At 33.2% G+C, this 26,739-nt stretch overlaps 1 protein-coding gene and 2 long non-coding RNA genes across 5 annotated transcripts in view; 2 read left to right on the top strand and 1 right to left on the bottom strand.

Annotated features, from left to right (window-relative positions):
- LOC136969173 (ubiquitin carboxyl-terminal hydrolase 40-like) overlaps positions 1-19,933 on the top strand; it is a 51,042-nt gene extending 31,109 nt beyond the window's left edge. For 2 of the 3 annotated variants that reach the window (XM_067263269.1, XM_067263267.1), the window contains 17 exons: positions 727-808; positions 2,711-2,879; positions 2,961-3,054; positions 3,138-3,211; positions 3,284-3,485; positions 3,574-3,734; positions 3,823-3,885; positions 3,960-4,065; positions 4,146-4,234; positions 4,310-4,433; positions 4,503-4,718; positions 12,814-13,042; positions 17,206-17,271; positions 17,348-17,561; positions 19,276-19,368; positions 19,436-19,521; positions 19,596-19,933. In XM_067263269.1, coding sequence (XP_067119370.1) covers positions 727-808; positions 2,711-2,879; positions 2,961-3,054; positions 3,138-3,211; positions 3,284-3,485; positions 3,574-3,734; positions 3,823-3,885; positions 3,960-4,065; positions 4,146-4,234; positions 4,310-4,433; positions 4,503-4,718; positions 12,814-13,042; positions 17,206-17,271; positions 17,348-17,561; positions 19,276-19,368; positions 19,436-19,521; positions 19,596-19,707 — 2,180 coding nt within the window. In that variant the 3' untranslated portion in view covers positions 19,708-19,933. The remainder of the gene's footprint in view (positions 1-726; positions 809-2,710; positions 2,880-2,960; positions 3,055-3,137; positions 3,212-3,283; positions 3,486-3,573; positions 3,735-3,822; positions 3,886-3,959; positions 4,066-4,145; positions 4,235-4,309; positions 4,434-4,502; positions 4,719-12,813; positions 13,043-17,205; positions 17,272-17,347; positions 17,562-19,275; positions 19,369-19,435; positions 19,522-19,595) is intronic. The other variant, XM_067263268.1, reaches the window with a different exon arrangement.
- On the bottom strand, positions 87-23,888 carry LOC136969174 (uncharacterized). Its single transcript, XR_010879780.1, has 3 exons — positions 23,817-23,888; positions 19,427-19,489; positions 87-478 (listed from the first exon to the last, which is right to left on the bottom strand). It is a non-coding gene; the product is annotated as an uncharacterized lncRNA (long non-coding RNA).
- LOC136969175 (uncharacterized) lies at positions 22,418-24,516 on the top strand. Its single transcript, XR_010879781.1, has 2 exons — positions 22,418-22,476; positions 24,199-24,516. It is a non-coding gene; the product is annotated as an uncharacterized lncRNA (long non-coding RNA).
- Positions 24,517-26,739: the final 2,223 nt, after the last annotated feature.

Below are 26,739 nucleotides of genomic sequence, written 5' to 3'. Positions count from 1 at the left end.
TGTGAGATCATTCATTCTATAAGTTGATGGTGAAACATTTATTTCTACAATAACAAAATTTCATAAATGTTTATTTAACATCAGAGTAAAGTAGAATTTGATAACATTTATTGCTTAAAACTAATTACAATTAACTTGATTGTACAGAACAATAAAAATATTATAAATTATTTTTATTACATATGTAAGTGTGAAATAGAAATGTTTCAGGGATTGCAGGTAGAGCTTAAGTCTACTTACATACTGAAATGGAGTAATTTCGCTTTCCACCCAATTACAGACATTTCTTCTATACCTTTGATTGCAGTTGCAAGTTTCTAGTGGCTTGAGGTGTCAAATATTCTGCTGAAGAATGTGGACCAAGGTGTCAAATTCAATATATTTAGAATACAACATTGTATTTATGAAAAGAGGACTATTTATCCCTAAGTAAGACTAACTAGTAAGGTGTGTGCTGACAAACCTCCAATCCCAACACCTAAACAATTTCAAATGGATTAGACAAAATATTTACTATGCAAAATAAAAATTAGCATAAATATTAATAATTTTCTATAAAGTTAATCTGATTAATTAACAATTAGAATAATTACTTATCAAGTATTGCTGTATTTTTTAGTTAGATTTATTTTATTGAATTTGATTATAAAATACTAGATTTATATATTAAAAAATTTTTCTTAATTGTGGTTAAATGATAAACATATATCATTTATTTATTTTCAGCTAGAGAAAACATTTTATATAAAATCCCTTCCCATTTGATTACTTTAGTTAATCAAGAAAATGAAGATTTACAAAAAATGAGGTATTACTTCTTTCTATATACGGAGAAATTTTATTAAATTAATATTTAGTTATGCGCAGTAAATCAAAAATAGAAAATAGGCAAGTATTTGAATCATTTTCATATTTTAAAATTTATACATTAATTTGAAAGTTCAAGGGATACCCTAAAAATTCTCACAATGCTGGTACCAATATATCTCCTACTGGTTGTATGACATTACTATAGTAGATGCTGATCGAAATTAATCTGGGTCTTTGTATTGGGATGTTATTTCCTCTTTTTCTGTAATGGTGGAGGTAATGATGTAAAGTACTATTTTTAGTATCTTAGGAAACCAACCCTAACTGTGGCCAGTAAAACTTCCGTTAACCTAATGGGTACTTTACGCGGATTTGAGATTAGTTTGCCAGGCCTGGGCTTTTACGCGTGCACCAAAAAAATTAGTAAGAGTAACAACAAATATCAAGTCAAAGTAAAAGTTTCAAATATATTTAATTAGTAAATAGAATTTACTATGTACAATTGTCTATAATCCAAAACAAAATTTATTAACGAAAATCAATAAGTCAACCCGACAATAAAACTCAGCTACTTAGCTTAACTTAATCTTAATTCCCCTTTGAAAATTCAACAAATCAAATACTTAGGAACTACGAACAAAATCTCTTACGAACTAAACGTCTATCAGTCACCTCACTATACTAGGAACCTGTTTCCTCACTCTTTTTGCTATCGTCAAATCGAATTCCTCTTTAACACCTTGGATTGCCTAATTCTCAATCTGGACTTCGACCAGAAATCACCTGCTCTGAAAATCACCTCGTCCTTCTTCGGTTAGCGTACTGGTTTTATGCTGTGAGGTGACGTCACAATTCAGCTGGGTTACTCCCCTTATTTACATACTTAGTTTTCTAACATTAAGTTTCTTTCTGGCAGCTTTAATTTTCCAACAAAAGCTTATAAACCGTTTACAAAGTATTTAGCACAATTTTCTGGGATGTTATGACGGTTTAGTAAGTATTTCTTTGCTAGTGAGTGTGGGGATTCCCCCCTCCATTTTTTTCTGCGGACCGTTTATTTCCGTTGGGCAGCGCAAGTGCGCGAGATTTTTTTCCTACAGCGCTCGTTCCTTTGTGAGTTGGTTTATCTTCTTTTTTGGTTACTAATAAGAGAGTGGTGGGGAACCTTCGTCCTAACTAAACATAAGCCCCAAACAAAATATAATAAAACGAAAAATAATAATAAAATAAAAATAACGCTCGGACTCAGTTCCTTACAATGATATCCATATTCTTCATAAACTTGTGCAATTCCACATATCAATGGATTATGTATCATGTAATTTAAATTAGTCATTTAAAATATCAATCCTTGAGTCACGACAGTTCATAATTAGTGTATTGAGAGTTAATATTTTTCATTTAAGAAAGGAAGAAATCAAAATAAATTATTTCAAACACATTTTTACGAACAATTTACAACTTCAACTTAAATTATTTCTGGAACAAAGTATGTCTACAGTTTAAAATTATTTTCTGAACAAAATACATATCTAGTTTAAAAATATTTTTGAACAACTTTCAAAATGTGTTTTAATTATTTTCCATAAAAATAGTTTAAGATAAATTTTGTAATGATGTAGATGTTTTGTTCTGCATTACATGCCTGAAAATGTTAGTAAATATTTCTTAATTTTAAGTCTGCTGGTATTGGTATGTTGTGTATGCTTATTCTATTCCAGTATTAGAGTTATTTTGTTAATTGAGATATAGTTCAATGGTTCTTGAATAACAACATACGAGTGTTCCAAACTGCTTTTAATTATTATTAAAATATAGCTGAAAAATCAGTTAAATGAGTTATCCAGCATGTTAAAGTTAACCAAAATTATTTGAATGAATATATATTTGGATTTTTCAGGAATGAATACGATGCCATCGTAAACAGTATTAACCTGCAAATTCATTTTGGCATTCATCATCAGTATTATCAAGGTGCTTTACAACCCATTCCGGAAATGCTGAGCATCCTGGAATTGAGTATCGATAAACGCAAGACTCTGGCTGATTTACGAAATCAGATTGGGCAAGTAAGGATTTTAGTTATTTTATTTCAAAAGAAATTGAAACTAAATTTTAATCTGAATCATTTTAAATTTGCAAATTCTTAGTTAGGTATGGAGTTCTGTCCAGAAAGCCACGATACGATTCATCTTCTGAGTGAAGTGCCTGCGGGTCTTCATCTGTATGAAGAACTAAGTCCTAGTAATTTGTTTTTGTTCATTACTATAGAAAAAATTTAATTTGTGCAAACTTAATTTATCCTTTATGCAATTATACTGTGATAGGTCAAGATTTGGAAAATCTTATAGATTTACAAATTACGGATGGAACTAAATTGTTTGTTTGGAATGGCAAAGAGGTAGTCATTGCTTAATTAAGGTGCAAAAACTTGATGATTAATTTTTCACAAATTTACAATTTATATTTGTAGGTTGGGGGTGAAATTATTCTTGTGGGCATTCACCACGAGCCTATTTTGTTAAATGTCACCTGCAGGTTGGGTGACATGGACTGTGTTAAAATTACACGGGGATTTCCAAAGAGTATGACCTTAGGAGAGTTAAAAGTTCTGCTTTGTGATATTACACCCTTAAACTTAGAGGATATTGTCATTAGTAAGGTTGAATTTCAAAGTGAGTGTTTCTTTTGTTAATTACCTACTAGTACTTAAAACATTTAATGTTGAATGCAACTTTTTGCTAATACTTTTTTATACTTTAGATGACGATTCAACAGTTACGACCTTTGACGACTTGAAAGAAGGAATGTCGTTGATAGAACTCAACCTTTTAGATGGTGACAATGTTCTTGCTACTAGCAGCTGTGATAAAAGTGATAACTATACAAAATTGATTACTGTAATTGTTGAAAACAGATGCACGGTGAGTGTTGATGCGTGCTCACATCTGATGATTTATACATTAAACTATTGAAACAATATACAAAAAACAAAAATAACTTTTATTATAGATTAACGACGGTTGCGCACTTCCCAATCCAATTCGAAACGAAGTCGAAGTAGATCCGAAACAAGTGATTATGCAATTATCATCACTATTGATTTCAAATGATCTTTCAAAACTTTTAAAAATAATTGTCAATCTTAGAATATTTCAGATCTTTTAAACCTGCTCAAACAACGATTTTCATTAGACAAAAGTATTGATTATAGAGTGAGAAAAGTCGCTGATGGTCGTCGTCAGAAACCGTCAAGTATGAAATAATTGAGATAACTTCTTGGCATGTTGTATTTTTGCAAATGTTTATAATAAATCTTTATAAATTTTTCTTAGTTTATTTAGATTTAACTCTTAGAGAGGCGGGGATAGAAGACAATTGTAAATTAATTTTAGAAAAAGGAGTTTCACCAAAGTCTAATCAAGTATTAATCAGTATTTTACATTTTCAAGACATTTTTTATTAATAAAATATTGATAAAATTGTATAAACTTTGTAGGTAACTTTACTGTTTAGCATAAATGAGATGATTGACGATGCTCCTGCATATGAAGTGACAGTCAGTCGTAAATTAAGCATTTCAGAATGTCTAAAATTAATGCTGAAGCAGTCCGGTTTAGATGGTATTATACTGTTTATCTTATAAAATAATATTCTTTACCAAATAGTTATTTTATCATCACCAATTTTAGGAGAAAGCTGGCATCTTTGCAAGACGAGTTGGTGTGGAGAACCCACCAGTCCATTAGTTAATGAAAATTTGAGCTTAGAAGAGGAAGGAGTGGGACACGGTGATTATTTGATTATTTTAGAAGGTCGTCTTCCTCCTCCAGGATATCTCACTCTTTACATGTGGTTATATGAAACATTCACTTGCAATCAAAATCAAAATTCAAATGACACAAGAAGTAAGTCTATTTAGTTGCAATTTCTTTGTAAAATGATATATTTAAATGTTAAAATTGTCACACACTAGTTTTTGTTCTCTGTGTTTGAATGCAATTAGTGACAGAAAAATTATATGCACTTGGTCAAAAGTATGAGATATTTGAGGCAGAGAGTTAGTGAAGCCTCTTTTATGAGGCTTATAGAGTTGTGTTTGTTCTCGAAATTTGTTTGATCGATTTTGATTAAACTTTGTCATTTTCTATTAATCGTGATAAGGAATCCAAAAAAACAATAAAAAATGGGAGTCCATGAATTTGTTTTTGACATATATGATCATTTACAAGTGCACGAAACAAAGCAATATTGCACAAATCATGCAACTTTGTTGTGCAATGTTTTACAGTCACTAGCATGTCTTCTATTTGTTTCACTACAGAGTCGAGTTTGTTCTGAAAATTTAATGGGCCAATACTGATAAAACTTTGCTATTTTTCATGAGGAATCCAAAAATGTAATGAGGGTCTATTTGAATGTAAAAAATAACTTTTAAACGAGGGTCCATGATTTCATTTTTGATATACCGGGGTTATTAAAGTATCAATGTCTGTGTTCTGTGATGTGACTGAGCATGCATGATGAAATTTGGGCCTAGGAGTCAACAATAAAATCAGCATCATGTGTCTAACGGAAAATAGGTGCAAGAAATGAACAAAAGACAAGGACAAAACAATCAACATCGATTGCTTTGTTCTTGGATAGCATCTTTATGTCAAGGATCATGTCTCTCATGGCTGGCGGTTATATGGATAGCCTTTTTTGTGGCAGCAGTGCAAAGTTCACCTGTCTGTGTCTGTTTGGTAGCCTATAAGAATTGCTTATTCTATGCCTAACAGGTGCAGTGATCACTTCTTTCTTTCTGGATCCATCTCAGTTTTATTGTGATATGACAAAGTTGCACAATATCCTAGTTAATATCTACATTATGTATCTAACGTAGCTTCATCTTTTTGGAGACCCAACTCCCCACTCACTTGCCCAATGGGTTTCACCCACTTCTTCTCAATATAGACTATTCAACCCCTCAACCAACTGCACTCACTCCTCTCCCTTTGCTCAACTCCCTATGGAATAGACAACCCTGCTCATATTGCTTGCTTTTTCAAAAAATTTTGTAATATTTTATTGATTCCCATTGCTATTTTTTCCATGAAAATTTTAAGCTACATATTCTATCAAAAGCAAAATTTTATGTAGGAAAGGAATTGATCATAGCATTATAAGTAATTATGCATGAGACACTATTCATATAAGACTTGGTGTATAAAGGTATTACAATAGTATTCCACTAATGTGTTTTTCATTACGATCATTGGGCAGTGTGTGTTCAACCTTAGGCTTGATGACTACAAAAATTTTACAGTTAACCTGTACAAATATATTTATTTTTTCATTTTCTCCACAAGCTGTTTGTCTCTTAAATGTTGCCAATTTTTTACATTTGTTTTATTGTAACAAATAGACCAATTAGCACAAACTTATGTTAAATATTGAAGAGAATTATAGAATGAAAACTTAATAATAGATGTTAATGAAAGAATATTACAGTAGAGAGTTGTTAATCCGAATCAATTGGGGACTGGGGTTGTTCGGATTAGTGATTTGTTCGGATAACCGATTATGTACGAAAAATATATTAACCTGTCCAATGTTCAAATTTTTCTCCATTGCGTGTCGCTTCATGTTGAAGTTTTCTCCGTTGTGTGTCGCTTCGTGTTGAATTTTCGTCGATTTTAAACCTAACGAAAATTTTTTTAATAATAATCAAAGCTATTGTATCGTTAAAAATTATTTCTTTATTTTGTACAAACAAAATAAATATATTGAACAATATAAAAACATGAAAATTATATTTTAGAAGTAAATCTAGTGTCAAAAACGTTCGATTCGGCAGGACACAGTCCAACTGAAAATCGTTTGGATAACTGGCGATTTGGATTACAGGGGTTCGGATTAATGACTCTCTACTGTATTTTATTACATATCCAATACAGCTACATAGACAAAATAAACAATATCTAGAAGCCAATTTTGTTTTATTGAATTTATCTGATAAATATACAAGTATATCTACCTGGTATATCTTCTAAACATAATAATAATTTGTCTTTGCTATTTAGTGTCAAAGCAAAGAATTAATATTTTTGTTTCAAATCTATATTGTTAGCACATATATGGAGAAAATGTCATTGCAACCTAACTTGCAATTCTATAAATATGACACCAATGCAAATAAAATGCAGAAAGGTAGATGTAACAACAGTAAATTATCTCAAAATACATTTTATTGTATAATAAAGTTTTGACTCATCAACTCTTGTTAGTAGTGTTGTCTTGATTTTAAGTTGTAAATTAGTTACTAGTCGGTCTGAAGAATTAACCTGTAAAGCTGAGTATCCATGAATGATTCACTGCTTGTGTGTGACATAAAAAATCAGTATCCAAATGACAAGTAACCAAGCAATTTGGATGCTCAAGTTGGACAGACTTTCTCAAGCAAATCAGACGTGGCTAATTGGCAACTAAAAATTTATCAAAAGTTTGAAGAAAATTTTTTTAATGGGATGGAAAGTGTATATATTTATCATATTTTAAGTTTTTTTTTTAGTATTAATAACATAAATAGCCTCTTGCAAGTCAATAAATACGTCCTGGGGGTCAGCCTTGACATTTCCAAGGCATTTGACAGTGCCTGGTGGCCCCTAGTGACATTTCAGCTGCGTAATATCAGGTGCCCACGCAACTTACTGATCCTGCTTCAGGATTATTTTCGGGACCGGATAGCCGTCCTGCAGTACGGGCAACACGAGGTGCAAAAACAGATAACTAGAGGCTGCCCGCAAGGGTCCGTGTGCGGGCCCTTGCTCTGGAATATCACCTTCAACGCCTTCTTGGGTGAACATTTTGGGCAAGAATCCTGTACCGCTTATGCGGACGATGTCTTTCTGTTGGTGGGCGGCAGATCGAGAGCAGATCTCGAATTGAAAGGAAACCACCTCCTCCAACTAGTTAGCACCTGGGGTACCAACCATAAACTAGACTTCAATCCGGCCAAAACAAAGGCAATTATTTTCAACAAACCGAGGGGAGGCAATCTCTACCTCAGGCCCCCCGTCTTGAGGATGAATGGCAACTCCATTAAGGTGGAGAAACACCTCAGGTACTTAGGCATCACTCTGGATTTCAAACTTTCTTGGGCTCCACATATTGAGCATATCTCTAGCCGCACGGGCCTTATTTTTCAGGCGTTTGCTCAGGTGGCCAGGAGAGACTGGGGCCTCTCTCCTGAGGCCCTCTCGACTATATATGACGGTATCTTTATCCCAATCGCTACCTATGGGTGTGGCACATGGGGTAGCGCCATCTCAAAGGTTCACATCAGAAGAAAACTGGTTTCCGCACAGAGGCGAGCTCTTCTGTTATTAACTAAGGCCTATCGCACCACTAGTAATGTTAGCCTACAAGCGATCGCACGGAAATTACCCATAGACATTGAGATCTCTATGAAAACGAAGATGCAACAAGCCAAATGGGGAACGAATATTCAGATAGGCGACATCACAATTGAATCTGCGGATATTGAAAGGCCTCACCCATTCGGTGATACCATTACCCCCACTTACAACTTCTCAAGTAGCTGGAATAACCTTAACAATGCCAGTATCCAAATATACACCGATGGCTCAGGTATTGACGGTGGTGTAGGTTGCGCTTATGTTGTTTATGACAACAGTGAGGAAATTCACAACCAAAAATTCAGACTACATCCGCAATGCAATGTATTCCAAGCGGAGCTTCTGGCAATCAGCAAGGCCACGAACTGGATTAACAACACCTACTCGAATTTCAAGATCGACATCTACACTGACTCGTTATCTGCCCTTAACATGATCTACAGCATCAAGCTCCATCCACTTGCAGTGGAGATACGGAACAACATCTGCGTATCCAATAATAACATTCAAATATTCTGGGTCAGATCACATCAGGGTATGGAGGGGAATGAGCGGGCGGACGCCCTTGCAAAAGAAGCTGCCCTCGACCCAAACATCTCTTACGACTACGGCAAAATCAGCCAAGGGACTCTTAAACGGCTTCTGCGGGAGGAGGCCATAGATGCATGGCAATCTCACTGAAACGAACTTGGGCACCACATCATTAAGCAATTCATTCCTGACCTCCGGCAACACAACAAAATAAAGTGGTTTACCCCTGACCACTATACTACTCAGTTTTTGAGTAACCACGGGAAATTTGCTCACTACTTGGCGAGGTTTGTCAATAGAACGTCTGACGAGTGCCCCACCTGTGGGGTTAGAGACGGAGCTAACCATTACCTATACGACTGTACTATAACTGCCAAAGAGAGAACTGAAATGAGTCTTCTCCTGAATGAAATTAACATAGACTGGCCCTGCGACCTTACCGACATTTGGAAAAGTCAAGAGATCTTCCACGCCTTCAAAAGGCTCGCAAAAAAGACGATTCTTACTAACAATCAGCTGCTCCAAGATGGGGCAGTTGGGGGACCAAATAGCTCCTGAGGGGCTGCGCTTTCGGGTTTTCCTATCCCCTGCTGGGCGGCAATGCCGCCCTTCTCTTTAGGTACAGGGGATGTCATCTTGTTCTTTCTCCACGCGATACAAGCTGTAACGCGGTGATTCGTGAAACTGTTTTATTTTATTGTTTTATCCACTCTATATTTTCATCTTGTCTCTTCAATGTAGCATTCTGTAGCGCCAATTATATTGTTTCCTATGCCCTGGTTGTGCCACTGGCAGGTACAGGGCATGTAAAATAAATCTTTACGTCAATAAACCAATATAAATTCATTATAAATTAGTATTAATATAGGAAATATAACAAAAAAAGAAGGCATAATACAAATATGATCCAATCATAGTCTAAGCAAGTTAAAACTGAATTCTTCCATTCATCGTTTCATGTTCTTTTTCTCACCTTTTGTAACTGTTGCCATCTTCTCATCTGCCTCTCCTTTTATTTTTTTAAAGAAACAAATGCCTTCTGATTTTTTTAAATTTAGAGTTCAGAAATTTCACTCAACTAATTCCCACATTTGGCCATTCTGACAACTGACATTGTCCCTGATATCCTCATCTGGCTAGTCAAAAACTTTGTTAGTCAATCTGACCCATGCTTTAGATATTATCCACTGAAGTAGACGTCTGAATTGGGCCTTTATGATCATCTGTCTTCTCCATTAAATATCTACCATTTCTTAGAACTGTTATGATTTTGTATGGCCCTAAGAACTTTGGATGGATTTTTAACCTGGAGGACCATGTGTGATCTCCTAATAGCTAACTACAAGATCATCAACTAAGAATTTACCAGGACATTTCCTTTTCTCGTTAAAAGTTTTCCTGCTTTCAGCTTCTTAACGTTCTCTTTTCTACCATTGCTCTGATTTCATCCCTTTCTTCCTCAAAGCACAGAATTTTCTCTATCTCAGTTTTTGTAGTTTAAGATCCTGCTTCAAATGCATTTTGGTACCAAACAGCAATTCAAAAGCAGACTTATCAATATTTTGGTTATACAAGGAATTGATGTAAGTCATAGCCAGATTGACATGCTTTTACCATTCTTTAGGTTTTGGAGCAGACAGTGTAGTAAGCAATGAGATCATGACTTGATGCATTTTTTCCATCTGTTCATTGACCCTTGGAACACCTGTAGTAATTCGAATATGCTCGATGTTTTCTTGCTTGCAATAATCCTTAAAAGCCCTCTACATAAATGCCGATGCACATTCAGACACAATTTGCATAGAGTTACCAAATGCAGCTATCTGTTTTTTCGTCAAATTATAACTTCTTCTGCTCTTGTTGATTTAGTGGGATAGCTCCATAGAAACTTGGCGAAGGCATCTGTAACTGCAAATACATACTGACAACACTTCCGAGTCTGTTAAACAACCCAGACGATTGATGTGATAAGTATAAAAAGGTCTGTCACTTTTGTCAGGTTGATTCGAAAATCCTTTGGTTTTTCTCTTTACTACAAGCAGAATTTTTTTCTGTTGTACAGAAGTCATTTCTGTAATTGAAAACCTATTCCTCAAGCAAACAATCAAATGAGGGTGAAGTGATATTTTGTAATGAAGGAAATCAGCAAGTTAAATGTTTTTCTACTTGTTTAACTTCTAATAATTTTACATTTGGAATTTGAGGATTATGTTTAAACAAAGATGAAATAACTTGCGTCAATGACTTCTCTTTGGCAGGTTTGCTGTCTCCCTCTCTAACTTTTGTATGATTAATATGGCTGAAGTCAACACCAATTCAGTATTTATGTAAGCAACATCAATATTATACATATACATCTGGAATGTTTATTTTTGTGTCTTTTACTTTAATGATTTTTTCAACAGAACCTTGTCTTAAACCAGGAATCACCAAACTTTTTTCACAGCGGGCCAGATAACCGAGAGAATGACGAGCGTGGGCTGCATAATTATTTTGTTCAATACATTATACTGAATACACGAAAAATAAAGAAAACCGACATATTTATTTACCAATACACAAACACGATCACTGCAGCAAACTCGTAATCGATTTTCTTAGAAACTTTATCACAGGTACTTACACAAAAAGCTCTCCAATATCCAAAGTTGCAAAAAATTTTCAAATTTTTTATTTCACTGATTTTCCTAAAACTTATATTACTGTCAAATGCAAAAATCAGATTGGACCAATTTTGGAATTTTTACTTGAACTTACTATGTAGAAAAAATAAGTGTATCTACAATCTATGATATTTCCATATAAATAATTATATTTTAGCTCATTTGTGGCACAGTGAGGCAGCTGGCCGGATCTGGCCCGTGGGCCGTAGTTTGGTAATATGAACTTGTTTCATAAAGTCTACTTCCAACATAACTGATATGCAAGGAATGAACTAGGAACTACATGAATGGGAACTGAAAATTGGTCTCTGTCAACACTTAGTACAGTCCAAAAACTTTCCAGTATAGAAGTCTTTCATGCACTTGCTTCATGTAACTCTAGTGAATTTCCAGTTGCCCATCCTTATATAATCATTGGCACTCATCAAATTATATATATATATATATATATACATATATACTTCTTGAATCTGTAAGTGCTGTAAAGCTCACTTCCCCTATTTTGACTTCTTTCACGGGCTTCGACTTAAATTTTTTCTTTACTTCATAGCTTCTCTTTTCAACATTTTGAGAACATTGAGATGAATTATGACCAAAATTATTACAGCTAAAACATTTCATTTCTTTGTCTTTCTTCAGACTTTTACTCGCATGATTTTTCCCGCCACAGTTATAGCAACGTTTTTCATCTCCATAAGCTTTATTAGGCTTTATCTCTTGTCCCAGTTTCTTGAATCTCGCTGTCATGTTAGGAATTTGCTTACAGTTTGATTTTGTGTCTTCATGAATTTGCAGATTTGTCGAAATTCTTTGAAAGTTGTAGCACCATAAACCACTGTTTTACTTACTTGTTCATCTTGAATTCCATCAATGATGTATTGTATCACTGATTCTTCCTCAATTGTAATTTGTGACAAAATTTCAATCATCCGATACATGTATTCCCGATAAGTTTCACTAATGCTTCACTTCATTGAAAATTGCTTGTGAATCTTTTTGCTGTTCTGTTTTGAAGAAAATTTGACACAAATAGCTTTTTTTAATGCTCTCCGTGTTTTAGTACATTGTTTACAGTTTATGTAATTCATCTCTTATCTGTCTAGCCATCTGAGTGTTGATATTGTTGAATTTACTAGTCACATGATTGCCTATCCATTATCATTAATGTGATCATATAAAACATAATTATTGTGTTATGATTGTGTTTTATAAATAGTTCAATAATTTACTATATAGTTAAACTGCTGTGTTAATTAGCTATATTTAATACTCTATGTCATTTTCATAGTCATAATTCAATTTTAAAATAAAATTAAAATTGTCATTGATGTATCTATTTTATTATAATATTAATTTGGATTTGTATATTTAACAATTGCAAAATATTATTTTGTATAAAATTTAAACAGTTATGAACGGCGAATGTTCTGGAATCTCCCACTATTACAATTACGTGCCCATTCAGTTGGGAGAAGTGGAAATCTCTGCCGAGTCGACGCTGACCGATCTCAAACGCCAACTTTTAACTCTTCCAAATCTCGGTACCTGCAGTCTTCCGGGCACGCTCTATTTGAGACTCAGATTATTAGAAGGAAACAAACCCGGTTGCATTCTGAGAGGTCACGCTGCTTCACTGAGGTGAGTGTCGGCAGATACCTTCATATTACGAAATGTTATTCCGCATTTTTCATTAAACATTAAATGCAAAGACTATTGTAAGACATTTGAAACATTTTTTAACTCAAACATCATGAGTAATCCAAATTTGGTCATTTATATTTGAAACTTAAAACAGTTTTTCTAAAAGATTTTAATTTTTTTCAGTACTATAACGTTTTCTCTTTACCTTCTTTCCATACTATGTTTTCAGCTAAAATCACAGCTAAACAGTTTTACTGTTTAAGATGCAAATATTACTGAAACATGCAGCATATACAGTACACTCATTCTCTAAATGTTTATAGAATTCTTGCAACATATATTGTATAAATTGGTTGACAAGAAAAATACAATTTTAATATTAAAAAAATACTAAAATATTATAAGAATAACAACGGATTTTAATTATCCAGCAGTTTGTATTTATCACATTTAACTGTATTTTTTAACAAGACTTTTATTCTTTTATAAAACGTGTCAACATTTTCCAAGTTACTTCAATTTAGTATCATTAGGTATGTAAATTTATAATGAATTTAAAGATTGGTTGCTCCATCTTCATATTACATGAAGCAACTTATAAATTTGATTTATCATAATGAAATTTCATCAAGAGCAAAAATTATATGATTTATTTAGTCTACATATTAAAAATTAACACACTCCTATTTAAAACAAAAAGTTTTACTTCTCTGCTTTATTGGAGGTCTTATGATGTTTGCCATACACCCTGATGACAAACAGTTTTCAACATAAAATCTCTAATAAAACAAGAAATACTATATTTACACAATTACTGGTAGTAAAATACTTTAAAAATTCTTTCTTGCACTCTCATTTTGCACAAAATTGAAATCATTTAGGGCATAACAGAGCAATTTCTAAATAGTCTACACAGACACAAAAGCAGATTCCACTCTTTCGTGTCTCCTATTCAGATTCCTACTCATGCCCTTCTGATTTTCTCATAATCAAAAGAGTAGACAATTACACAATATCTATTATAAATACACTACATATATGGTATCTACATCCTTCTAACATTTCAGCTAATTGGAAATTAGGCCCTAATTAGCTGAAACATTGGAAGAAAGGAATCAACAATACCTGATGTTAAAGTGAATGGGCAAGCTTATATTTTCTTAGAATATGAACCCGAACTCTATTACTTCTACTCAAAAGTTGCCAAGATTTCGAACCATAAGACTACAGTCCACAGAAACACTACAGTCACTCAAAAAGAATAAGCTAAATATGCATAGAGTGCCTGGAATGTATGAAATACCACTTACGGATCTAAGATGTAATACATGACTAAAATATGTACGTGCTATATATAGATTACTTGAAGCTAAAATTAAAGAACATGCCTGTGATACCAGCAAGAATAAGCAGAAACATCTGAATTAGAAATAAAGCCATATTGGCCCAAAGCCAGGCTTATAAGAACAATTTTTGACAAAGCAAAGCTTAAAACTGTGGAAAACATCAAAATATGCTAGCATATGTATAAAGGATGCTGCATTAATTACAAAGATAAACTAAATCTATCTCAAGCATAGCAGATTTCATTTTTACATAAGTAGTCTGTGATTAAAAAAAATGTGGGGACTTATTGACTTTGTAGAAAGATGTAAAATATCTAGAAGTTGAGTAAAAGATCAATGGATAAACATTTTAATTTTAAAAGATTTTTTGAACACAGACTGATAAATTTTTAGATTTCTTTGGCATTTGCTGTTTTAAATTATTTCAAATGTAATGCCAATAAGGCAGATCAGTGGGATAATTTGTCTTCCGTATTATAGTACCAAAAGAGGGTCTCCAAAGTGAATGAAAATACTTATATTTATGAGACACATAGTTGCTAAAAGTGATGTTATAAGTTTAAGTTTGCTCTATACTAATATCCTTTTAAATCCTCCAAAAGAAGTATACAAGTCTATTGAGAGACTAAACATATTTGTCAAATTTTGGCAGTATTGCTGAGTTTGATCCAGTGGACAAGTAATTTTAATTACATTTTTTTCACAGTGTTTTTTAGTGTTTAAGCTTTCTTATATTCAGCAATGTGATTTTTACCTGTTTCAAATTTTTAACATTTGATTTGGCCTAGTGGGTCATTCAGACAGTTGTGAAGTTAGTGGCTTACAGAATTTTCTTCTCTAACCTAAAATTGGATAAAGTCAAATTTTTGAGCAGAAATTCAACTTCTGTCTGAAAGGATTTCTTGTAAGATCATATAATGCATTTGTAAAAAGTTAATGAATCTATCTAGTGAATACAAGGCACTTTAGAAATATATTTAAATAAATTTTTATGAAAATATTCTGTTATCAATAATTGTAAGCAATTTCATGCATGTTGTAAATTTTATTGCTTTTTAAACTATTGATAAATATTCAAATTACCAGATTACAAAAAAAAACGCAGAAAATAGCATTGTTTCTATATAATTTTAATAAAAAGAATGAATTTGAGACATATAATCATCAATAATTCTCATATTCAGTCTTGTACAGGGGTGCAACATACTTCAAATTTAATTTGTTACAGGATGTTGTGTGAATTCTGAATTGTTTAAAGTTCAAATCATTATTTTCCCTGTAAAAAATAACGGAAAGTGGATTAATCCTTTTCCAGACCATAAAGAATACCCATTTTGATAATGTTTAAACAGCAAATATGCATAATTCAAGTTAAAAATATTGCATTAATTATTGAATTAATACTGTAAATTTCAGCAAAAAATTTACAGTATTAATTCTTAAGCCTTTGTGTCCTTATTATAAAATTTTATTATTTAAATGTCTACTAGGACAGATCATATTATTAGGACTTATTACACCAGTGTCCAAGTCCTGCAAAATGAGGAAGCATATCCAGAAAAATGGAAAAATCTTTACTGTTTGCCTGTTTCACCTGTACACACTTTACACACTTTACACACTTTACACACTTTGTTTGTGTTTTGGACCATTCGGTCTCTCGTCAGCAGGTTTACAGCACCATGTGCTAAAACAAGATTTAAAAAACAGGGTTACAATAATGCTATATTAATTCTCCATACAATAATACTATTAAAATGACTTACATTATTTTGGTGTTTATATAACCAAACACCAAAAATAAAACAATAATAGCACTGAAAATGTATGAGTGTATGCAAGAGATGCTTTCACAGTGAGAAAAAGAGATGACTTGGGCACACAAAAGATGGCATTTATGCAGCAAGTGCATTTTTTCACTGTGTATGCAGATCGAGCATAGAAGAATCATTTAAACTTAGGGTCAATTTTCTCTCAAATTTAACATTCAAATCTTTGGAATGTTCAAAGTATGAAATACCATTGTTTTAGCTTTACTTGGTGTGATGTGATTGAAGTCTACTTCAAAATTGTGACTCCAATTGCTTCAAGTGTTGTAATGGCATGATGCTAGGTAGTACATTATATTTACCATATGCATTCTGGTATTTGAATCAATTTTGTAGGGAGGAACTATACCTCACACATAGAACTATTTTTGGACCACATTGACTGTCTTTCCTTGTAAATATATTTTTTCTGATAGTGAGAACCAAATAGGTAATGTTTGATAGGTGCAAAGTCTGGATTATACCTGTACATCAGTGTTCAGACATAACACATCCCACTTCTAACAACTATCATCTGTTTGGACCTGGTATAAAACACATCTCCAGGAAGAGTTCTTTTATTACATGACAGAGTAGCCAGTGTGGTCCTGCAAACAGAACCCAGATTTCTATGCACAAGATATATTTCTGTACAGAGCTTTGGACAAATGCTTCGATAATACATAAGTAGCGATAAATTTATTTTACTTCCATACACTCGTCATTCCACATAGCACCCAAGCAGTATGAATCACAGTTTTCAAGTAGGGAGTCCTTGATCTGAATTTGCTTTTTGAGTACATCAAGAAAACTATCAATGTTTGTATAGAAAAATTATCCAATTAACCCATCTTATAAAATTAAAAAGAAATCCCTCTGTAAAAGTGTTTAATTCTCCATCAACATTTTTTATAAAGGAACTGCTATTTACTAATAATTCACAATTATGAATAATTTCCTGTAATTTCTTAATTTAATCCTACAAAATTATTTACAACTATTTCAGAAAATTGAAATTATATAACAATCAATCAATTGCAGTTCAGATATTGACTGAAGAGGAAGATCTTTTGTAAGTATATACAAATATTATTATTATTTATAAATATATTTATATCTATAAGCACATTTTGCTTTTAAATTTACAGGCAGAGCGAAATTCTTTTAAACGTTCACTGGAGAATATCTGACCTGCGTACTTACGGGCCGTCGGTGGAAGTCGTCTGGGAGACCGGAAAGTCGGCAAATATTAAAAGTCTGTGCCAAGTCGTGTCGGAATATCTCGGAGTTCCGGCGGATAGGTTTCTCCTGGCCAAATACTTTCCAGAAACTTACGAATGGAAAGTGATCAACGAAATTACGGTAAGTCTAATCAGACCGGAGACATTTCTTTAAATAATTTCGAATCTGTTAAAGAGATATGGCAATTGTGATTTATAAGATGATGCTAATCAATATTTATGAATTTCTGGACTATTTTACCTGAATTTAATGTATTGTTTATTTATTTATTTTATTTTCAATTACAATAGAAAAAGTCTTGCAATAATAGATTTCTTTTCCCTAATTAACATTAAAACCTATTATACCTAAACAATACGTAAACAGCATAAAATTATTTTTAAAAAAATTAAGAATTATATAATATTCACACGGGAACACTTTGAATGCAAAAAGGCCAGTTTATTAATAGGAAAGGATATGCATTTTGGGCTTAATGTCCTTCTTCGGTCCTAAAATTATTATAGTGACGACTAAGATAACATAATTTCCGAGTAAAACATGGGCAAAATAAGTAAAAATGGTTCTCAATGGCAACCTTGTGCTCAAGGAAATACATATAATCAAGAGAACAGCAAGCAACCAAGATCTATATAATATTCATTTTGCTGGCTTTTTTGAAATGGGAGTAATCAATGTGTAGTAAGTGTTCACAACTACAGTATTTATATTTTGTGAAATGAAATTAAAAAAAGATCTTTGAGAGCAAGATAGTCTAAAAAAGGGTGCCTATATGTTTGAAAAATTACAAAAATTGCATGAGGAAACACTTAATCTAAGCCAATCAGACATTATGTATCCATTCTAATATCTAATATAATAATTGATTAAAATATTTTAAGCAATTAGAATTAGTAAATAGGGGAAGTCCCAATCTGGACCTAGCAATGTTAGAATGGATAGTTAAAGACAGATCACAGAATTTATTTAAGGTGAGATATATTTTATTTAGTTCTTTTGTGATTTAATCCAAATGAGAGCAGGCAGTCGTCGACCAGATTGGTATGTAATAATCAATAAAGGATTTAAAATTATCGAAGAAAACGGATGCTAAAACAATTGTAGAGGATATCAAATGGCAAAATCTCCTTAGGTAGTCGGTATTTTTTGCATAAATCAGAGTGGCCTGTTCTGACATCACCGATCAACTCTACTCTAAATTTATCCACTAGTCATTAAAGCAAGGAAATGTATCTGTTATGATTGATTTTTAAATAACTTCAATTTTGCATAATTCTTTATATATAATATCTACAGAAAATTAAGGTGTTTGAAAATAGATATTTTTATTAATGTAAAAGACTTTGTGAGTTTCAAAATCACTAAAGACAAAATTTAAGATGTTTGCCATGAACAAACACTTTGCTCTCTAACTAGAAATATGAATTATGAGAAAAATTAGTATTCTCCAATAAAAATTAGGAAACAAAACACAAATAAACTTTAGCTATTTACACTGACATAAATATTAATGTTTCTGCCAGGTGGAGAACATAAGTTCTAATTCACTTGATGATGATACAGAAAAGCTAGATTTAGCAGATTTTCTGATACGTCGGCTCGCCTATCAAGCACTATTAAAGTCGCTTAACCTTGCAACGTACCAAAAGGATTCAATGACTTAATAGATTGGGGAGCACCTTCTAAGTTTCACTTAAGGAGTAGAGAAAATACATTACATTATATAGGGTGCATTGGGACCAACAGTGTAATTTGACTTAAGGAGGAATTCAAGATTATGGGCTTTATAGTACATACAAGCAAATCTCTACATAATTTCATTAAATTTTTACAGAAAAATAAAGTAAAGAAGAAATGGACTTTGCCTAAAATAAATTTAAGACAAAAGCCATTTTATTTAAAAGATGGAGACATAATTGGTGTTAAGGTAAGTCGTGCAAAATTTGATATCGTAAATACCCATAAATTGCAGAAATAAGATTTACTTGTTTCAGGATTCCAACACAGACTGTGATAATCTATATGATTTCAACACTCCAGAAGATGATCTGAAAATAGAAATTTTGAGAATTTCACTAAAGTATGACATTTTATTAATTTTTTAAATTTTTCTTTAATGCATTATTAAGGATAAAGAGATCAAATTAATTATAGAGAGAGTCAAAAACTGGAAGAGACTTGGAGCACGGGAAGTGGTGACACGGACGCCACCAACAGCAGTCAGCCGGAAGTGGGCTTGACAATCCACGTGGAGGATTTCAACTGATTTTTTGAATCACTTTGGGCTGTCAAAGAATTGCGCATTGTCTTTCATTCCAATTTGGATTTACCGTCATAAAAGTAAATTGAAAAATCTTCCGAAAGTCATAAACCAGAATTTCTTTTATTTATGGAGTCGATTACTTTTATGCTTAGATAAAATAATTGATTTTTTTATATGTAAGTATTTTTCTGTAATTGTAAAATACATAATAAATTAATTTTTACTCTAATGAGACTCTGCATGAAGAATTAGCCAAACACTTTACCCACAATTAACAATCCACAGAGCACAATATACATGAAAGCTAAAAACATAACATTAGTAACCTCCACCATCATATAGAACAGGCCCGGCCAATCCAAATTGTTTCGCGGGCCACTTTTATCACGTGTAACATTACGGTGGGCCACAATTTAGGCAAACATGCTTTTAAAAAAGTAGAACAAACACAAAATGAATAAGATTTTATTGTTATACCAAGAGTCTGTACTTGCACTTGTGCATTATAACAATGACACATGCAAATTTTCATTTATTTAATTGTTTTGGTATACACATAACGGGAAACAAAAGTTTTAATAGATATAAAATATCGCTTAGCAGGCCACACAATTTAACGTGACTGGCCGTGGGTTGGCCAGACCTGATATAGAATCACAACAACAAAATAGCCATTTTAACAACTATATGGGATACAAAGAACAGTTGCTCGTCGTGTACTTGTTGTAGGTGTGCATATATATATATATGCCACCATTCCTGTAATCTATATATAGATTACAGGAAGGCATCTGATAACATCCCACATACTCATGGATATATTTGTATAGATATAATGTACTGTACATAATAAATCTCCCTGAAAAATTTCTTGCCATCTGTATGAGTGTTTAGTTTTGTCTCCTCTGGTTAACAAAATATGAATACGTCATCAAAATACAATTGAAAATACAATATGTATTATCTCATCTTAGGTTTGGAAGATTTTACATCTCAGAAACAAAAATTATTTTGAAAATTATACAAGAATATTTTAGCCTTTGGAGAGTAGGGATATTTCAGATTACAGATGTCATCAGACTTACAAGAGTAATAATGTTCAAATGGCTATCTCTTTATAAACATGACAGTAAAATTTGTTTTCTTCTAATTATAATTACAGATTTATTTCTTACACTTGAACAATATAATTTTTTGCTCAAGTGTAAGAAATAATACTAACCATAGCATTGCATTAAAACTTTACAAATGAATGTTTGATATAATCATCTCAAATTTAGAACTTAATATAAAGTGAAAAAATTAATATACAGGTAACCCCCGTATAACACGGGAGTTATTTACGTTCCAAAAAATTACCGCGTTATGCGAATCCGTGTTATACGAAACAAAGAACTAGTATGAAAAGGGGGGTTAGGTTCCAAAAATTAAAAAAACACGTTTTTGGTATACTGGCACAACGAAGTGACGCTTAATCGACACCGGGCGAGTTTTCCATCTTTACTTAGTTAGTTAGTACGCTATTTTACATATGCGTTTCGGGCTTTCGCCCCTCTTCGGCTAACTAAACACGAGAAAAAGGTATAAAGCAACATAAGAAACTACAAATTTAACTATAAACCGAACATAAAAATTATTTCGTAACTAGTAAAACATACCTCAGTTTAAAACACACACCTGCGAACAACATTTAACGGATTGGCAGGCGACAAAAAAGTGCACGACTATTATTACGGTATCTATAAATACGGTTCTCGTAAGACAGTCATAGTAGCACGGTCGGTTTCCTTTAATTTTAAAAAATTAAAGAAAACTTTATATACACACTAAAACATCATTTAAGATACATCAACGTATGCACGATTTGTTGCTTTTAATACGAGAATTAACACGCATCATACACAAACAAAAGGAACATACCGCAAAGTCCCAAGCATTAGCATATAGATAACGTATTTTTTGCAGGGTGGATGAAACAAGGATTGGTTTTACATAGGTTACGCCTAACAACAGTGTAACCTTTGTAAAACCAATCCTTGTTTCATCCACCCTGCAAAAAATATGTTATCTATATACTAATGGTATTTATGGTGAATAAAGGTATTTATGTGGTGAATAAAGGAGATGTTAGGCATTGGAAGAATCCTTTGGAGGTGGCGGGAGTCGTCTACAGATTGATGTGTATGTGTGCAGAAAGTAAATTCTATATCGGCGAGACGGGAAGACGGCTCGAAAAGCGGCAATCCGACTAAAAAGAACCGAATCTCCGTGGCATCAACATTGTAGCAATAAAAACTGTATTATAAATAGAAACAATGTTAAGATAGTGTATAAAATAGAAATCCTTGTAACGAGACGCATCGTTGAACATTATTGCATCGAAGGTTATCAATTTAAATACTGGCGTATCGGTAGATGCATGCTGGGATAGCCTGGTGGAATATAAACAAGGACGACGCCAGCCAATGGGTAAGGGGGGGCAAGATGATGTAAATTGATAGAGGATATGAATTGTATGTAGGTAAAATAAAAACGATTCATAAAGTTTTAATCATTTACTATGTACCGGAAAATAAATATCTCAAATAAAACATTTTCTTTAACTTATAAGAAGCCTAAGAAGATTATTTTAATTAAAACTTAGCATTTAAATAACTTTTTCGAATTTCTAGGGGAGGGCAGCTGCCCCTCTGCCCCTCCCCCTGGCGACGCCCTTGAATATAAATGTACCGGTGATGTAAAGGCAATTGTGAAATGCATTTGGATAACGAAGTAAGAAATATTTAGTAATTTTCTGTTTTTAATTCATTTCGAAATCGGATAAAAAAGAGTTGTTTTTAAATTATTTCGTTAATTTTTGTTTTCTGTCGACAGAAGATTTCAAAGTTTTGGTTAAAAGACTTATCCGGAACTTGTTTCATAAAGACGTATTGTCGATATATTTCGGGGTCGTAGCAAATTCATTTTTGAACTCGAATTTTATCAATTCATTTTAATATAAAATTTTATGCTATTTAAACGTTTCGTGAATTTTACATATTACAAGAATTTATAGAAATTCCATAGACTGAGAAATGCATTTTAACCCTTTCCCGGCCGGGATACCGATTGATCGTTACCCTGTTAACAATCGATTTTTATAAAATTTATCGACAACAGATGTCAGCACTTGACGGCATCGTCTTGTTTATCGTCTGTTTCACATATTTTTGTCCAGGTGGTGTTTTGTCGACTTAAAAAATTTTAATTATCGGCTTTTTTTTCTTAATTTTTCATTTTCTGATAATTTTTTATTTCATTTTTCGCATATTCATGCAATAATATTACTATAATAAGTTTATTCAGCTATAATATGTTAATGCATTATAAATATTCAAGTTATGACCTTCAGTTCTGATATTTTATATATTTTTTTTAATTTTTAATGTTTTTTTAAATCTAAAATATCAGCAAATGTTACATCTGTTGCTACTGGTAATCATATGTTTATTACAAAAATATATAATCTTGTTTGATATGAAGTGAATAAAGTATATTAGTTCATTATATTAGTTGAAAGCAGAATAAAGTTTAGATTTCAAACAAATGTTTGATATAATGTGCGATAATTTCGCAACGAATAAATATACATGCATAAATGTTATATCAAATTGTACAGAACAACATTCTACGTCGTTCTGGCTCTAGTGACAATAAGAATGAAGTAACCGGACAATGTTAATTTTGACAAAAAGTAACAAATTTTCGAGTTTGAATGTCAGTTATCATATATTATTTTTTTTCTCATAAATTTTTCAAACAAACTTTATTGAAAGATGTCGTATTTAAAACTAACTATATTGATAAATATATGTGATTTTTTTTCATATGAATACAGTAATAATTTAATTTTTGGTGAATTTTTAAAATAATATTGCCTGATTCACCTATTTTGCGCTTGGCCGTTTTACAAAATAAACGTAAACAAGGGGGCGCGGCAAACGGCAGGCTAAGGGTTAAATTTTGAGATGTTTGTTTACGAGACCTCCCTAGTAGAAGTGTCCTAAACAGAGAAATTTTTGGGGCGAAGCGTATAATAAGAGTTATAAACGAAAACTGATTGGATTACTTACCGATTACGCACGGTAGAAGCCGCTATTGGCTATTGCTTAACATTGTTCACATCGCGGAGTAACACATTGAAGGCGGTGGCTTACAAACCGTGTCACGTGACCAGGCTCACGCCACTAGATCACGTGACATGGCGGACGTGTTTCCGGTCGATCTATTTTTCTGCTATAATTTGGAACTTTTGTTAGATATTGAATAAAATAATAATTGTTATACAATAACAATATTACCTTAAAATATTAATTGGTTAATATTTAAATAATATAATATTTTACCTACGAAAGGTAAATTAAAAAACGAAAAAGATGGTTTAAAAGAATCGAGTATATAAATACGAATATATTACATTTAAAAATTCAGAAAAGTAAACTATCTTATTTGCAGATCTTTACAAAAGAGGACATATGTCTCATTTGTCCACGCTAGATCCGGCCCTGCTAGTTACGTTTCTGATACTACGTAACCTTCAACAATAAGACCTATTTGATACACGATTTGACAACGACGATTCATTTTTCACAAAACAAAACAAATTTTTAAAAACTGAATGAAATAATGGTCCAAGTACCGTACTTGAAAATTCCCATTAAAAATGCCTAGAATCTTATAGAAATTATAAATTTGTAAATATAAAATCGTATTCTTCGACTTTAGTCTTGTACTAATTAATAACGTTTTTGAATAAATTAATTGGAAATTTAACGTTTTATTTATAATTTGAAATTTATTAATTGCACTTTTTGAATTAGTAAAAGTACAGTACATTGTTTGAAAAAGTCGTCGAAAAGGTTTGTTTTTATTATTTACAAAGTACAGTAGAGCGTCGTTAATTGAAACGTCGGTAATTGAAATGGCCGGAAATTGGAACGATTTTCAGTCGGACTGTGTCGTGCCGAATCGAACGTTTTCGATACTAAATTTACTTCTAAAGTATAATTTTCATGTTTTTATATTCTTCAATATATTTATTTTGTTTGTACAAAATAAAGAAATAATTTTTAACGATACGATAGCCTCGATTATTATTATAAAAATTTTCGTTAGGCTTAAAATCGACGAAAATTCAACGCGAAGCGACACGCAACGGAGAAAAATTCAGCAGGAAGCGATACGCAACAAAGAAAAATTTGAACATCGGACAGGTTAATGTATTTTTTTCGTACATAATCGGAAATTGGAAAATATCACTACTTGGAACGACCCCAGTCCCCAATTGGTTCCAGTTATCGACGCTCTACTGTATATTATTTTACTGGATATTAATGACATAGTTAAAAACCGGATTTAATTAAGTCCAAATCACTTAAGTTATCAGTACACTTGGTGATATAATTTATAAATCTGAATCAATAATAATATATTTAGTACACGAAATACATATTGAACAATAAAAATTGTTATTTAATTTAATATTTCTCAAAGTCGTTTATTCTTTATTATTCTTTTTAACTTTCGCAACACCTTGTCTAACAGAATTATTTAACTGTAACCAACGTTTTCAACCTTCGGGTTTTTAAAATTTTGGAACATTGATAACCGTAGTGAAGTTTCTCCCCAAACTCCGTCTCGTTCAGTTGGTTTACCGTATTTATCACGACTCGATATAGTTGTGTTCCAGGTTCGATGAAAGCACACCTCCACACTCGGGATAGACAATATTTACAGTTTACTTACAAAATGTATACATAGAGTATACAGGTTAGAAAACACAGTGGTGCCTCGCGTACTAGATTGGTTTTCGGGAACTATTAAGCTCTGGAGAGGCCTCGGTCAGTCTGTGGAATGACCCTACTGCACGTTTCGTCTGGTCTCTGCACTTACCGTCCCTGAGATAGTTACCAGAGGAAGTATGCTCTCTCTAAGCTCGGCGGGTTTCCCAAGTGCCTGAGACTTCCCTGTTACCAGTCTCGAGTCCTTCTCTCCTCTTTTCTTTCAATCGATCGGGTTAATATGGAGATACTAGCCGTTATTTTTCGGCCTTCTCTCCGACGAGCGTTTCTTCCTCTCCCGTTCGCTCCGCAATTTAAGAATTTCCTGGACGGAATCCAGTGAGGTGAGAAACGTGCGGCACCTTGCGAGTAGAGTACGTCGATATGGGCAGGGACTTTTTCTTGACCGTTCGAGTCTCCATCTCGTTACCCTGTGGCGACTTATTCTCACCTTATTGGTACGGAAACCTCCGAGACAAGCTCGGCTTGTTCGAATTTCTCGGCTTTCCCGGACGACCATCGTAGATTGGTACTTTTCTGCAGACAGCTATTCATTTACCATGTGGCCTCTACAACGGAAGAACTTGGAGGAAAAGGCCGAGTTGTCGAAATAGACGAGGCGAAATTCGGACGGCGGAAGTTCAATAAGGGGAAAATAGTTGAAGGTCAGTGGATCATCGGTACCAGAAACGTTCGTCGAGAGGAAGTCTCGAAGAACGTTTCTGGTACCGGTGGAAACACGCGATAGCCACACATTACTTGGAGTCCTCGAGGAGTGGGTGCTTCCTGGGACGACAGTTATCAGTGATTGCTGGAAGTCGTATGATTGTCTTGCTGAACTGAAGGCTTTCATCACCTGGCAGTTAATCGCAGGTATAACTTTGTTGATCCCCAGACGGGTTCCCACACCAACACCATCGAAAGGACGTGGCGGGAGGTGCGCGCCAACGTTCCCCGGTACGGTGTCCGCAAAAAACACGTGGTCGGATATTTGGCTGAATATCTTTTTAAAGCCAAATATCCGGACATGGCGGTTCGACTGCACCACTTTCTTGTTGCCGCTGAGAATCTTTACTCCCCGGATTATTAGTTTCGGGGAAGTTGTGCTCGCAGTTCTGTTCACAAAAGGCTCTTTTCGGGGCCATCGTTTTGAATTTGATTGTTTTATTAAGTTATGGAAACGCAACACTTGGGCGATCTGCCTAGGGGGAATGAA

This window comes from Centruroides vittatus, unplaced genomic scaffold, assembly GCF_030686945.1.
Source record: "Centruroides vittatus isolate TY-2023 unplaced genomic scaffold, ASM3068694v2 contig_1752, whole genome shotgun sequence".
Lineage (NCBI taxonomy): Eukaryota > Metazoa > Arthropoda > Arachnida > Scorpiones > Buthidae > Centruroides > Centruroides vittatus.
This window is presented reverse-complemented; position numbering and strand designations above follow the sequence as displayed.